General features: G+C 44.7%; 1 protein-coding gene and 1 long non-coding RNA gene across 5 annotated transcripts in view; one reads left to right on the top strand and one right to left on the bottom strand.

The window, feature by feature from the left end:
• The window catches only part of BFSP2 (beaded filament structural protein 2), a 69,196-nt gene that overhangs the window by 4,278 nt on the left and 48,609 nt on the right, over positions 1-16,309 (bottom strand). Inside the window, exons 5-6 of the mRNA XM_015132129.3 lie at positions 6,205-6,336; positions 294-514 (exon numbers count right to left, since the gene is read on the bottom strand). Coding sequence (XP_014987615.1) covers positions 294-514; positions 6,205-6,336 — 353 coding nt within the window. The remainder of the gene's footprint in view (positions 1-293; positions 515-6,204; positions 6,337-16,309) is intronic.
• Positions 1-16,309, top strand: part of LOC106997114 (uncharacterized) — a 49,063-nt gene that overhangs the window by 7,299 nt on the left and 25,455 nt on the right. For all 4 annotated transcript variants that reach the window (XR_013413560.1, XR_013413559.1, XR_013413557.1 and 1 more), the window contains exon 3: positions 14,304-14,595. This is a non-coding gene — a long non-coding RNA (uncharacterized LOC106997114). The remainder of the gene's footprint in view (positions 1-14,303; positions 14,596-16,309) is intronic.

Raw genomic sequence — 16,309 nt, 5'->3', positions numbered from 1 at the left:
TCCTAGGTATACACATGTGTGTGAATGTATGTGTGTATATATGTACGCATACGTGTGTATATATACATACATAAATATGCATACATATAGAAAATGTATTAGTATGTGAATATATATTATATATATAATTTGTATGTGGATAGGAAAGGAAGGACACAGCTAGGCTGTTGGAATGGGTGCCTATGTGAGAGGAAGTCTGGGGTGATTTCTTAAATACTTCTACAGTGTTTGGAAAATAATTATTTTTAAAGCCATGAATATGCATCCCTTATTGACGCAGAAGCGAGGCTTACCCGCTCTCCTCCCTGTCCAGCAGGGCGTGGTAGGACGCCACGTCCTTCTGCAGCTGGCACTTGCGGGCCAGCAGATGCGCGCGCTCCTGTTGCTGCTGCTCCGCCTCCGCGCGGATCTCGCTGAGCTCCGCCTCCAGCCTGCCGACCACAGCGCCCAGGTTCTGGAGCTCCATGTCATGCCAGTGCTTGGCATCGTGCAAGGTGTTCTCCAGGCCTCGTTTCTGCAAAAGAGCGAACCTGGTCCAAACCCGAGGACGACAGGCCGGGCCCTTGAAGAGAGAGGTGTGCAGAGCAGTGGCAGGGGCTGGTGGTAGCCTGGGCTATTCCCCCTGTGGCAGGGACCTTGCCAGTTACGGAGGCTGACGGGGGTTATTATTCTTAGTGGCTCCGTGGGAAAAATAAGGAATCCCACTCAGGTCAGACTGTCGATTAGTCTGATTGAATGACCTTTTTGATGGGAGAGAGGGAGGCGAAAAAGAGAAGGAGAGAGGGAGGGAGAAAAGAAAGGGGGTGTGAGAGAGGAGTGGAGCAAGAGGGAGAGGGATTGAGAAAGACAAATGGGAGGCAGCTTGCAGGTGTTTCTTCAAAGAAATCTTGTTCTCCGGGGCTTTTTCTTCTGATTTTTTCACTCCCCGGGGGACCCCTTCTCCCTGTGCTGCGGAAACCCCATCCATCATTTGGCTAGAATCTCCTCCAGCATTCTTTCCCAGATCACTGTCCTCAGAATGAATGTCTCTGGCCTTTATATACTCAGCATTTTCCCCTTTGGTGTTTTAGTAGCACATTTTTGCCTATCCCTTTTCCTCTGCCGTCCCCTCACCGTGGGCTCCCCAGTGCCCACCCTGAGCCTGCTTTTTTTCCGAGCAGTGCGTCCTGGGTCTATGTTGGTCTCCATCATACTCATGATTTGAACAGTCGTCTCCAGGCCACGTCCTGCGTTGGTAATTCCACCACCAATCTTTCCTTCAGTAGCTATGGACCTGCCACTGAACTTCTTACTGGAAATATATATTCAGACTTCACATCAAGGTGTCCAAAATGAAGCCACTGGCTGCCTCCTGAACCTGCTGGCTCCTCCTAGTCTAAGCTTCAACTGGTGAACCCATGTGAGCTAGAAACTGGGGAAAGGGCCGGGCGCGGTGGCTCAAGCCTGTAATCCCAGCACTTTGGGAGGCCGAGATGGGCGGATCACGAGGTCAGGAGATCGAGACCATCCTGGCTAATATGGTGAAACCCCGTCTCTACTAAAAATACAAAAAACTAGCCGGGCGAGGTGGTGGGCGCCTGTAGTCCCAGCTACTCGGGAGGCTGAGGCAGGAGAATGGCGTAAACCCGGGAGGCGGAGCTTGCAATGAGCTGAGATCCGGCCACTGCACTCCAGCCTGGGCGACAAAGCGAGACTCCGTCTCAAAAAAAAAAAAAAAAAAAAAAAAAAAAAAAAAAAAGAAACTGGGGAAAGATGTGTTCCTGCTTTCCTTCGTTCTCTTCTTCCAAATGCAACCATCACGGCTTCCTGTATATTATGAGTCCTGCTTCTTGTACCTCTTGAGAAGTTTTCACATTATGCAGCCACCATGGCCTGGGATTGGAAGCTTGTCACCTCTCACCTGTGGTACCCTCAGTGGCTTCTTAGCTCATCTCCCCACCTCTAGTTCCTCCTCTTCCTGAGTTCCACACACAAATAGCCACAGTGCTCTGTCGAAAGCCTAAACCTGGGCCTGTATCTCCTCTGCTTAAACTCCATTGATGGCTCCCCAGGGCCCCTAATACGGCTCACACAGCTGGCCCAGTATCTTTCCATCTTTATCCCCACCCTACGGCAGCATCAACACTTCCAGTCTTGGAGTTTATTTGGTCTGTGTTGTTTCCTCCACCTGCACCATGCTCCTCCATTCCTTCCAGCATCCTCACCTCACTCACTCCTACTCATCCCCAAGTCCAAGCTCAGAGGTAATCTGCCCCAGGAAGCTGTCTTTGAAACTTCTCTGCTGCTACCATCACCAAGCTAGGTTAGGAGACCCTCTGTTATTTCCATGGCTCCCCAAGCTCATGCATGCTCTTAAACTTACCACAGTGGGCTAAGCTTGCTTATGGGCATGTCTCTTCCACCAGATGGTGAGACTTGGAAGGAACCAAGTCTCTTTAGTCCCAGCACACAAGTCAGGGCCTGGCACAGAATAGGTTCTTGGTATGTGTAGGTTGCCCTGGATGATAGCACTTGTATTATGGTTACACTTATTGCAATACCTGTGTCTCCCCATTATACTGGAAACTTCGTTCTTCTCATCTTCCCATGCACCATGTCCTGAAGACTACAGAGCTGATCAATAAACCCCTTTAAAAAGCTATGTCTGTGTTTAACATTTTCTAATAGTTTCATTTATGGTTCGCCTATCCTTTAGCATCTGGCTTTTTAATATAACACACACAAAAAAAACTTTCTAAATTGGATTGAATTAAATTTTGATGAAACGAGATTCTGTACCCTGCCCTCCAGGAGGAGATTTTTTATACCCTTATGACCACTGTGGATGAAATAGAAAATTCTTTGTCATGACACCATCTTAAATCATGACTGCTATTAGCAGGTATCACCATATTACCTTATTTAAATCTTCTTAATTCCACAGGATATGAGAATGTTGAGTCAGATTCTCATCTACCTGAGGCATATTTGTAAGAGGCAAAATGTGATCACTAGAGAATAAATCTAGATCAGTGTCTGGTCTAGGGTTATTATTTAATAGAATCTGAAAACCTTTCTATAGCAGTGAGGATGCAGAAATGGCCACCTTGACTTTGAGCATCATTTGTTCCAACCTCCCTGGGTTTTCTTTCTTTGTTTATACATGAAAGTACTTAATTTGTGACTAGTTATTGTTGACATTGCATTTGTAACATCTGTGATTTGGGAACATGCTTCACAGAATCATGGTTGGATCATCTGTCTGTAGTTTTTCTCCATCTTCTAGATGAGTTCTTCATGTGGCCTGAGGTTTTTCCTTGGTGACTTAGGACCCACTGCCAACAGGGCATTCACTGGAACCCCAGCCAAAGGTTATATGTGTCTTCCATCTTAACCTTAAAGTCCAAATCCAGCTTCCCTACCTAAGTCCCTGATACTCTGGCAGAAAGAGAATGCCTGGTTCTCCCAGAGATGCTTGAGCTTGAGCGACTATGACCAGGCTACTGCTGCAGGCAGCACGCGGGCTCGGTCAGCCACACAGACAGCACCAGCAAACAAACTGAGGTCACAGAAGCACGCTTACTCTGCAGGTCTCTAGAGATTTGAAGGACTTTCTAGAATTGCAAAACCCTCCAGAAAGTAAAAGAGTGACCTTCTGTGATTTCTGGCCTTGAATTTCATTCCTGATTTGAGTTGACTGGACACAGAGTTCAGCAGGTCTCAAGTACCATTATTCGTGCCTAGCTTCCAATGCAAATAGTGCCTTATCGGCAAAGGGGGCCGAAAGTCTCGCCAGCTTGGCTGTCTGAAGTTTATATAAGCTGTGGGGGCCTTTTGTGTGCACAGATCGCTCTGACTGAGAATAACAGGAATGGCTGGATGAACTTCCTGTATCTGAAAACTGTAGGAGAGTTTGTTACCTATTTTGTCCCAGTGTGTGCTCCTCACCGTGGCTGCAAGGCCCTGTGACCAGAACAGTAATCTACCAGAACCAGCAGGGAACAGAGCAGCCTGTTCTGGGCCATGGGCATAGAAAGAATGCCACTACTCTGAAGCTTTCTGGTTGAGAGTGTAAATTCTTTTTCCATTTTTTCCCAATAGTTAGGACCATGGGTTTAAGTGAGGTGACCAGGTGGCTGGTGATGCCAACTTGGAGTTACTATTCTAGTAGTTAGTATAGCAATTTTATATGATAATTAATAATAGATGGCATTTATTGACTGCTCACTAAGTGCCAGGCACTGTGCTGAGGGCTTGACATACATTATCAATCATCTCAATGACATTATGAGGTAAATTCTATTACTATCCTGACGTGGCTCACACTTGCATTGGCAGCTGCAACAATTATCTCCACTCCACAATCGCTTTCTCAATGTGACCTTGCCATTGTCTCATCAAGAGGTTGAGTTTATTTCTCTCCCCGTTGAATCTAGGATAGTCTGGTGACTGCTCTGACCACTAGAATGTGGTGTAAGTGATGCGCAGAGACTTTCAAGCCCAGGTGTTAAGAGGCCTGGTAGCTTCTGTGCTCACTCAGGTGCTATATCAGAAGTTTGACTATGTCAGGCTGTCATGGTATGAGGAGGTCTAAGCCGGCTACATGGAGTGGTCACAGGGAGAGAGAAAGGAGATGCACAATGGAGTCACCAGACAAGCTAAGTGAAGAAGTCATTTTTGGGTGTCCAGCCCCAGCAGAGGCCACATGATACAGAGGAGTTATCCCTGCTGAACTCTGCCTAAATCACAGAATGAGAGAAGAAGTGATTCACTGTCGTTTTAAGCTACTGAGACAGTAAAAGGTATGACAGTCAAAATAGATCCTCACTTTACAAGTGAGAAAATGAAAGCTCTGCTCGGTCACACAGCTAGTGAGTGAGTAGAGCACCCACCACGAAGTCTACCCCCTGACTCCCTGACACCCACAGCAGGGGTGCTGTCTCCCACCTGCCACGCCCTCACATTTATATCAGCTCCTCCCCGGAAGCCACATTAACTCCTTGGAGGCAGGGACCATATCTAATTCATTTCATGTTCCCAAAGCACTTGGCACAGTTCCAGGAACTAGCAAGTTCTCAAAGTAATGCTAAAAGTCAGAAGAGTGTGCTCATGTGCATCCACACCTTGGATCCTCCTAGAATCACTGAGAAGTGGGCTGGGCTGTGACTGTCATACCCATTTTGCAGAAGAGTAAACTGTGGTTCAGGGATTTGCCTATTTACCCAAGGGATAAATGGAGGAGCTGAGCCCTTCTGACTCTATTACTCTTGATTTTCCTCCCCTCAAATCCCCAGATCTATTTCTCCTACATGCTTGCGCTGACCTACATCCTATCATGTGCCTCATTGACTCCAGGCCATCTCAGCTGCACAAGGATTACATGGGCCAACCTTTGATTTGCACCAACAAAGCTGTAGTTAGAATAGTGCAAATGACCTCCTGGAGGGGACTTCTAAGAAGAGCTGTGTTTAACACCCAAATAGAACTTCAGTCCATCCCAGAGGTCAGAGGGTGGATTGCTTCATTATTAATACATTTTATTGATTATTTTAACAATATTTTAATCAATAATAATTAATGATAAAAGAGATGTGCTTGCAAATCACAGTGAGTCTGAGAGCTTACTAGCTGTCTCAGGTTGGGTTCTCCAGAAGCAGAGCCTGAGTTAGGGATCCTGGAACTCGCAAAACATTAAGGAGTACTCTCAGGAAAAGGGGGAGTGAGGAAAGCAGGACAAGGCAGAGGAAGGCACTAAGCGAGGATGTGGTCTCCAGAATCTGGCTACAGGCTGGTCCTATGGAGAGCTCTACAGAATGGAGCTAGTTCCATGTTGAAGCAAGAGGGCTGGGCTTTTAAAACCCCCTCTCAGTCAGAGCTGAGGGCTGTGGGGGCAGGGCCTAACTTCCTGGGCCAGGTGTCCTCAGTGTGGGTAAGGGCAGGTCTCTGGAGCAGTGGGGCAGCTGAAAAGGGGCGGCTGTGGATGTTAACAGCCAACATTTATAGCAGCAGCCTGGTAAGAGAGATTTCAGGGGGGCACTACAGTGTCTATTGCACGTGCTGTGGTTCAGTATCTGATGATCCTTGAGAGTCAGAAGACATTTCAGGCCTCAAAACTCATGCTGTGAGATGGGAATCCCCTGGAAACTATGGTCCATAATACTGGAATTTGACAGTAGAGAGTTAAAATTAGCACAGGGATGCCAGGTCTTTCCTTGGCCCACTTACCAGGGCACGTAAGGATTCTGTCTCAGCCTGGAGGCTCTGGACTTGGCACGAAGTGTTGTGTAACTCCACCCTGAGGGCAGCTGCCAGCTTCTCTTCCTGGGTCTGGGACATGTGGGCCACCTCCGCCTGTTGCTGTGGAGAGTCAGGTCTCAGTATGAGCGGGGAAGATCAGGAGCTGAGCCCATCCTTCCTTCCTAGCCTTTCTAATCACCACTCCACTGCCTCAAACCAGAGGAAACACAGCTGTCACATGGAAACATCTTTTTTTTGTTTGTTTGTTTGAGATGAAGTCTCGCTCTATAGCCCAGGCTGGAGTGCAGTGGTGCGATCTCAGCTCACCGCAACTTCCTCCTTCTGGGTTCAAGCAATTCTCCAGCCTCGAGTAGCTGGGATTACAGGTGCCTGCCACCATGCCTGGCTAATTTTTTTTTTTTTTAATATTTTTAGTAGAGACAGGTTTCACCATGTTGGCCAGGGTGGTCCTGAACGCCTGACCTCAGGTAATCCGCCCGCCTTGGCCTCCCAAAGTGCTAGGATCACAGGCATGAGCCACTGCGCCTAGCTGGAAACATCTTTTTTTTAAAACAGGTCCCTTCACCAACTTGTATACAAAAATGCATTTATTTTGAACATACGATGCGTGCAAATGAAATACAATTCAAAAGATTTCCTACAGACTATATAGAAAGTCTCCTTTTCTCCCATGTCCTAATTACCCAGTTCTCTTGTTTCTAGTTTCTTATTCCTCTTTCCAGAAATAGTTTATATGTTTATAAATATGTATTATCCCCTCTTGCTTTGGTACTTAATATATCTTAGAAATTATTCTATATCAGTATATATTAGGTTGGTGCAAAAGTGATTGCAGTTTTTGCCACTACTTTCAATGGCTGAGACGGCAATTAATTTTGCACCAACCTAATAGAAATCGAGTACATTGTTTTTAGCGGCTGCACAGTGTTGTCTTGTTTGGAAGGGCTGCAATTTATTTAGAAGTCTCTGCTGGTGGACACTCAGATTGTTTCTAGTCTTTCTTTCCCTATTACAAACAATGGTGCAAAGAAACAGCTTAGATCCCTTATTTTTCATACAAGAGCATGTCTTTGAGAAAGTAGTTCTTGTAGTAGAACTGCTGATTAGAAAGGGTATATGTTTTTAATTTCGGTGAATAGTGGCAAGTTTCCCTTCGGAAAACTTGAAATCCGTTTCAGCATTGTAAGACAGTGCCAGTTGTCCCATACCGCCCTCCAACAAGGAGCTATCCGACTTGATCTCTGTCAATCTGACAGTCCCTGTTTCCTTGTGAAAACCATATGTCTAGCCACAACTGTGAAACTGTGACCCAGACATAGGGAAGCTCTGTGCTTTTAACCTTCTCCCCAGAGCAAGATGGACAGAGTCAGATCCCTTCCTATATATTCAGGGGAGCAGGTCATTGTCACTCCTCTTTTGTGGGGAAAAGATGAAAAATAGGAGATCATCCCCAGTTTCTTTGATGCAGTCTGATGGAATGCCACCTAGCCAAGAATGTAGGAGGGAAAAAACTCTACTTTCCTAGGTTATGGTTTTCTGGAATTACCATTTTTACCACATATGAATATTTATTTACAGAATAATCCAAAGATAATCCAATCTAATGAACTGGCTAGAAACCCCAAGTCGAGGCGGGGTACAGTGGCTCACGCCTGTAATCCCAGCACTTTGGGAGGCCGAGGTGGGTGGATCACCTGAGGTCAGGAGTTTGAGACCAGACTGACCAATATGTTGAAAACCCATCCCTACTAAAAATACAAAAATCAGCCGGGTGTGGTAGCGTGAGCCTATAGTCCCAGCTACTCGGGAGGCTGAGACAGAGAATTCTTGAACCCAGGAGGCAGAGGTTGCAGTGAGCCGAGATGGCACCACTGCACTCCAGCCTGGGTGACAGTGAGACTCTGTCTCAACAACAACAAAAAAAGAAACCCCAAGTCAAGAGGCTCATAGCTCAGTAGTAGCACCTCCAATTCTTACTGTTTGAAGTCTTTACAGAGCCCATAGAATGACCATTAAAGGCTTTGAAGCAGCTGAAGGAGAACAGAAGCCTTGGACCCAGCTCTGACTGGTTAGCCAACAGCTTGTGGCCCTAGGCCATCATTCAGCCTCTCAGAGTCTCAGTTTTGCCCACGGAACACAGACCACAATGAATGGAGAATCATACTCATAATCATATAATGACTCTGTCCTGTGGTCACTATGAGGCTTCCAGCAGATTAAGCATGCTGAAGCCTTTAGAACCCTAAAAGCATGAAAACACTGGCTGTATATATTTTCCAAATGTAAAAAGTAATAGTAGCCAACAAACGACTTTTATTATTTAATAGTTAAATAACAAAATGGTAATAGTTAAATGCTACTATGAAGAGTTAAGTATTTAGTAACAGTTAAATAGTAATAAATACGACTACTAATAACGAATATGTATTAGGCACTTACTCTGTGCCAAGCACCATGTTAAAAGTTTTAATCGATTATCTAATTTAATGTTTACAACCCTATGAAGCAGATGTCATTATTATCCTCATAGGAAACTGAGGCACAGGGAGATTGAGTTGTTTGCTGAAGATTATATGGCCAATGAGAGACAGAAACAGGATTCAAGCCCAGCAGCAGACCCAGAAATGTGCTCCCAACCAGTATTTAATGCTGTCATCTCCACCAATCTACCAATTTAAGATCCCTAAAATTGGAGGTATCTTCCCCCAAACTCAGGTGGATCATTCTGAAGTATACTCCTTATCTTCCACATTCTTAAGATCAGTACCCCAGTTTTTCTCCCCTGTTTGGGGTTGGGGTCCTGGTCACATGGGCTGTGTAGGTGGGTGGGAGGCAGGAGCTGGGGCATCCTGGAAGGCAAATGGAGTCAGGTAATGTAGCTACAGAGTGTGGCGGGGAGCAGTAGTGAACTAGAACTGGCTCCTAACAGCTCACAGGAGCTGATTTTTAAATTTCCAGGCATGTTGTAAGCTGACGGCTAAACACAGCCATCATTAGAAATTAAATTATATTGCTACTGGCCAGGCGCGGTGGCTCACGCCTGTAATCCTAGCACTTTGGGAGGCTGAGGCGGGCGGATCACGAGGTCAGGAGATCGAGACCATCCTGGCTAACCCGGTGAAACCCCGTCTCTACTAAAAATACAAAAAATTAGCCGGGCGTGGTGGCAGGCGCCTGTGGTCCCAGCTACTCGGGAGGCTGAGGCAAGAGAATGGCGTGAACCTGGGAGGCGGAGGTTGCGGTGAGCCGAGATCGGGCCACTGCACTCCAGCCTGGGCGACAGAGCGAGACTCCGTCTCGGGGGAAAGAAAAATTATATTATTACTGGTAACTGTAACATAGGTGGCTAATAGGTAGCCAGTCAGACATGAACAGGGCAGGAGAGGCACCCCCGCAACCAACTAAGAATGTCAGGCGACCATCAGGTGATGGTCAGGTGGTTGTTAACTGTCTCTCTAAAATAGTAACTTGTCACAGCTGGCAGGGAAAAGCAGTCTCCCTAAAGATAGAAAAAAACCTGAAACTGGTGATCAGCAACTTCCTGATAAGATCTCAGGAGCTAGGCAAGTGAGCTCAAGCATGCACACTAAGAGGCAAAATGGCAGAGTTAAACTGGTATATGACCTCCTAGGGGCATTCAGCTGGTAAGAGAAGAATGCCTCAAATGAGCATGTGTACAACTCCAGTAAACACACTGCGCATGCTCCCCTCCAAAGTGCTAGCAGGCCATCGCACATGCGGACACCCCGCCCCAAGGGTGGAATCAGGGGAGAAGGGACACAAGATCCCAGAAGCATGCCAACGTTTAAATCCCCAAGTCAAAAGGTCAAACCGCACACTTGTCTTTCAAGTTGCCTGCTGGGCCCTCTTCCAAGTGTATTTCCTTCCTTTGGTTTCTGCTCTAGAGTTTTTTGTTTTGTTTTGTTTTGAGACGAAGTCTTGCTCTTGTCCCCCAGGCTGGAGTGGGATGGCGTTATCTCAGCTCACTGCAACCTCTGCCTCCCAGGTTTAAGCAATTCTCCTGCCTCAGCCTTCTGAGTAGCTGAGATTACAGGCGCCTGCCACCGCACCTGGCTGATTTTTGTATTTTTAGTAGAGAAAGGGTTTCTCCATGTTGGCCAGGCTGGTCTCGAACTCCTTAACTCAGGTGATCCTCCGGCTTCAGCTTCCCAAAGTGCTGGGATTACAGGTGTGAGCCACCGTGCCCAGTCTCTGCTCTAGAGTTTTTAAATAAACTTTCACACCTGTTCTAAAACTTGCCTCAGTCTCTTCTGCTTTATGCCCCTCAGTCGAATTCTTTCTTCTGAGGAGGCAAGAATTGAGGTTGCTGCAGACCCCCTACAGATTTGCCACCGGTAACAAATAAGTGAGTGACTTTTTGCTTAATCGGAAATTAGTAATCAAGCATTTTTTGTAGTCTAATTTTGTGATACTATTGTTGATGATAGAATTATAAAAAAATGGTTGGTGAATTTTCCAAGAAATAGCAAGTCATGCTGAAGTTATAGGTGTAATTGAAATAGCAAAGTATTTTGTCTTAAAATTTGTGTTACCTCTAAAATTATATATAAAAAAATCAACGGAAATTGTTACATTACCCTTAAGTAGTACTGTGAATTTGATTGGCACATATATACATATACATATATTTGACCCAGAAAGCAGCTGTGAAACATTTACCATCACTCCATGGGGAAGAGCCAGGGAAGGAATGGAGGCAACTTTCAAAGCCTTGGTGGGCAGGTCTGGTGTAAAGCTGCTGGCCAAGGCTATAGCCACAGTCCCTCACATGATTTGTCCCCTCTCAATCCAGTGAATGGCTTCCGTGATACTTACTGATCTCTTGGCTGAAACACTATGTCTTAGTTTCATTAGCAAAAATACTGTATTTAAGTGTTTCTCAAATGTTCTTGGACCACCGACCGACATGGTTTTTCACACTATCTTAATACTCATTCATGCTATTTTTATTTAAACCAATTCACTCTTTCTTTACAAATAAATGTGTTTAAAATGGAAATGGTAGGTTAGTTATCTGCAAAATGTAGGTTAGTTTAAAATGGAAACTGTAGTTTAAATGAGCATCAGCATCACCTGAGGATCTTGTGAAAATGTGGGCTGTGATGCAGGGGATCCTGAGTACGGCTCAGAAATCTGCACTCCCAGGTGATGCCTGGTCCATGGAAGCAAAATTCTAGATCTCTACAGAAACCAATGAAACAGTATCCCTTGCAGTGCGTAGAGGATAACTAAAAAATTAACAAAATTATAACAAACCACTGTTATTAAATTCCAGCTACTATTGATTGCCAAGCTGCTAAGTCCTGAGTCCTGTTTTCTCTTTGTGGAAAGGGGAGATAAATAAGTACAACAGAGGTGTTAAAGACCTTCCAGCACCTAACAAAGGCTTTCTTCTAGTTTAAGACTGAAAGGGCAAAAGAATGTAATTTGATCACTACAAGTTTTAATGTCACTGTGTTCCTTCTCAAATCATCTCACTGCAAGAGATACTTCCCACTTAATTGCTTTAACACACCTCGAGTAACCACTACTAAAAGTAATTCACCTAAAAGTATTACACATTTTCATCCAATGGCTTTTTAGATTTGTGCTTTCTGGTTATTATAATTCTATTTCTGTTTCCATTTCAACCCTGTGCCTCCAGATTTCTTCTCATAGACCAAATAGTAGGTGTGTCATCCAGCCCCTGAGGATAGGAAGGTGGGGCTGTGTTTTGTTGCCCAGTGTAGTTGTTAGGGGGTGTGATGAAATTCAGATATGTTGATCCCCAGGCTTTGAAACTGCACAGGACCTGAGCTGCCCATGTTTGCACTCCAGCTGCGTGGGAGTGCAATTACTTCTGGGGCAGGACAGCATGTCCACATTTTGAAACATAATAAAGATTTTCAAATTTCAAAAATTTCAAATTAAATTAGCATGTTTTTGCACATGAAGGATGTAAGAAGAGAAAAGCAATGTGTTCTGAGTAAGTAATAATTAACTATTTGAGGGTCTGACTCTTGAAGATAGAAATGAGGACTGGGAAAGAGGAAAAGGACCACCTTCAAGTCCAAGCCTGACCCACTTTGCTGATTAGGATGGCCATTCCTAAACACGCCCTTGGCAATGACCCAGAACTGAGAGAAAGGCTACTTTGCAATGTGAGGGGAAGGTGAGTGTTTAGGAGAGAGAGTGAGGGGAGAGGATGATGATACTTCCTGGTCTTTGAAATTGCAAGTGCATTCTCAGCAGATCATGGATCCAAATGAGCTGTCTGCCTCGTGTGTCTTCTGCCTTTCACTGAGCAGTTGCTGTGCAGGTTTGAGCAAGTCACTCCAGCACTCTGGTTTTTGCAACTGGTAATCAATTGCTTTATATGAGCCTTGTTCTACTGCAGAATGCAGCTACCTGCCTTGGCTCTTAAGCACTTTTCAGATTTCATGAGATCATGCTAATCTCATCGTGCTGTTCATGGAGAAAGGTCAACAATGGTCCCGTGGGAATACAGAGGTTCCCTATCTTGTTTCATAGAATAATCCCGCAAGGAGGGCACAGACCCTTGGTTTGAAAAGCTCCCAACAGAAGTCTGGCATAACTTTTATCCCCTCAGGACAAAGGCCTCTCCAACCTCACATTCCACAAGATGTCACTTATTTATTCTTGAAAAAGAAATCAGCTGGGCATGGTGGCTCACATCTGTAATCCCAGCACTTTGGGAGGCCAAAGCAGAAGGATCGATTGAGGCCGGTAGTTCAAGACCAGCCTGGGCAACATAGTGAAACCCTGTTTCTGCAAAAAAATCTTTTTAAAAAACCAAATTAAGGTCCCCCCATTCATGTGGTCTGTCCAGTTCAAACTGGCAGTTAAGAGTGTGGATTCTGGAGTCAGATGTGTAATTTGAATCCCGGTGTTGCCACTTTCTAAGTGTGTAATTTTGGGCAAATTACCTAACCTCTCTGTGCTTCAGTTTCCTCCTCTATAAAATGCTAAAATCACAATACCTCTCTCATGTTGGGAAGATTAAATGAGAACATACTTGTCAGGTGCTTAGAACCCTTGGTAGGTGCTCCATAAAAGCTTGGCTGGCTCTGCTTTTCTGGAAAATTTCATCCTGCCTTGTAGAAGAGTAGCCTTTTTACCCATTTCTTGCCTCCCACAGGTACACCAGCCAACATCCACACTGGACTGTGGGTTCCTTGTTTACAGGAACAACTTCTTACACACCCCTCTGCCCCTTTTGGGGACCTAACATAGCTTTTTACACCTAGAACGTGCTCAATAATATTTATTGAAGGTCTACAATATAGGCCAGGCACATGCTAGGAACTAGGGAAGAAGAGAAGGATCTACCAGGAATAGAAAGAGATCAAATCTCCTTTTCATTAAGAGGATCAGCTATCGTTATTATAACAGTTGTAAGTCATTTTACAGTTATGTGGTGTCATTTGTTATTTAGCTAAGGCTAGCTTTTGACAGGCAGCACACACTCCCGAACTTCCTCAGCCAGATGTAGGATTTATTTGGGAGAAGGCTGGATGCCATCCAGTCTACACTAGCGACATGGGCTCTCCTCAGCAGGGATTAAAAAGAAGTGCACGCCTCACTCAATGAAACTTCAACACTGGCAGAGAAGCTGGCCCGGCTAGGCTGCAACAAGTTTCTCCGTGAGTTTATACAAGAACTGCCCAGCTATTGAAGCTGCTGTTTGAGTGTAGGACCAATTCCCAGCCTCTGTTGAAGCTGCCAAACAAAACACAGAGGAGCAAATGGCTTTGTGACCTTGCTGCCTCCTTGGTAATAAGTAAACTCATCCTCTTGATAAAATCAGCCGAAAAGGCTCAGCAATGAGTCTAATTCTAAAGAGAAAAATAGATTTTTCTATTATTTTATTTTGAGACAGGGTCTCACTCTGTTGCCCAGGTTGGAGTGCAGTGATAAGATCATAGCTCACTGCAGCCTTGACCTCCTGAGTTCAAGCAATTCTCCTGCCTCAGCCTCCTGAGTAGCTAGGACTATAGTTGCATGCTTTCACACCTGACCAATTGAGAATTTTTTTTTTTTTACAGATGGCGTGTTGATGTGCTGCCCAGGCTGGTCTCAAGCTCCTGACCTCAAGGGATCCTCCTGCCTCAGCCTTCCAAAGCAGCAGGATTACAGGCATAAGCCACTGTGCCTGGCCAGTCCTTACACTTTTTATGGGAAAGATCTATTTAAAAATATCTAAGATATACTTTGAGATCAGCACAATCTGGTAGCCTGGGATGAGCGTTCTTAGAAGTCAGGGACTTCAGGAACCATAGCATCAAGTCAGGGCCTTGTACCTGGTTTGTCCTTGACAAATGGATTTTGAATGAATGAGTGAGTAGAGATTCCTTGGTAGAAGATGTAAGAAAGAGGTTGCAATGTTGGGTGATCCCCTATGTAGGTACCCAGACACTGGTAGTCAACCTGTTGTGAGTTTAAACACACTCTATAAGAAGATAAGGGCCTGAGAGAACCCTCTACAATGTCTGTGTTTTTTTGTTTGTTGTTTTGAGACAGAGTCTCACTCTGTCACCCAGGCTGGAGTGCAGTGGAGTGTTCTCAGCTCACTGCAATCCTCCACCTCCCGGGTTCAAGTGATTCTCATGCCTCAGCCTCCCCAGTGGCTGGGATTACATGTGTGCCCCACCACACCCGGTTAATTTTTTGTATTTTTAGTGGAGACGCAGTTTCACCATGTTGGCCAGGCTGGTCTTGAACTCCTGACCTTAAGTGATCTGCCTGCCTTGGCTTCCCAAAGTGCTGGGATTACAGGAGTGAGTCACCACACCCAGCCTGTGTGTTGTCTTAACTAGAGAAAAGAATAGGCAGAGTAGGCAGTACCTACCTCAACGAGACAGTCTTTTGGTTTTTCCTTTTAAAATCTACTCTGATTCTTGATTCTCCCCATTCTCTTTGCAGCCGCACCAACTGGTATATGCAACTATAGCATACAACTACAGTAACCAAAATGGGCAAAAGATATGATCTGCTAGTACACACAAAAGCAATTTGTAAGAAATGCATTTTAACCCGTAGTATTAGCAAAGATCACAAAGTATTGGTGAAGATATGGGGAAATGGACACTGTCAAATATTTCTGATAGAAATGTAAATTGTTATAATCTTTGTAGAGAGTAATTGGCAGTATTTATCAAAACTACCAATGCACACACTTTTGGGGCCAGCAATTCCATGTCTATAAGTTCATTTAACAGATACAGATACATTTCTATGTTTGGAAATGAGAGGTATACCATGTTAGTGACTAATTTCTTCTAATAGCAAAAGATTGGAAGCCACCCTCAATGCCCAGCAGCAGGGAACAGGCTAAACAAATTCTGAGGCATCTGTTAGCTAGAACAGAGGTTACAACTTTTTCTGTGACTAGCTAGATAGTAAATGTTTTAGGCTCAGCAGGCCATATGGTCTCTGTTGCAACTATTGAACCCCGCTTGTGTAGTGCAAATGCAGCCATAGACCATATGTAAATGAATGTGATGGTCATGTTCCAATAAAACTTTATTTGTAAACAGAGGCAATGGGTCAGATTTGACTTGTGGGCCAGAGTTTGCTGCCCCCTGTGGTATGATATCATACAGTCATAAAGCAGTATGTTCTGAATACTACTTGTGTAAAAAGAGGAAAGAATAGGTACATATTTCTTTGTATACGGGTAAAATGTTTCTGAAACGATATACAAGAAGAGGATAACATTGATTGACTCCCATAGAAAAAAATGGTGGCTAGCACATGGGTTGGGTAGAACTTTTCATTGTATATCATTTTGTATGTTTTGAATTTTGAACTAAGTGAGTATATTATCTATTATACATGTTGAAATAAAAGTAACTTTAAAAAGACATAAAAGCAAACAGGGACCCTTTTGTGAAGCTCTCTGTGAGATACAGAGATATAAAGATGCTTGGGGATCCCCGTTCAGTGTTTGCCTCCAGCACACTGGGCTACAGCCATGGCTTATTTCACTGAAGAGCCCTCAGGGAGTCCAGCCAGCTCAGCACCCAGGAGCCTCTGGATCACAGATGCTGTC

The sequence above is a fragment of the Macaca mulatta genome, chromosome 2 (assembly GCF_049350105.2).
Source record: "Macaca mulatta isolate MMU2019108-1 chromosome 2, T2T-MMU8v2.0, whole genome shotgun sequence".
NCBI classification, from domain to species: domain Eukaryota; kingdom Metazoa; phylum Chordata; class Mammalia; order Primates; family Cercopithecidae; genus Macaca; species Macaca mulatta.
The sequence above is the reverse complement of the archived record's forward strand: the minus strand, read 5'-3'. Positions and strand labels throughout refer to the sequence as shown.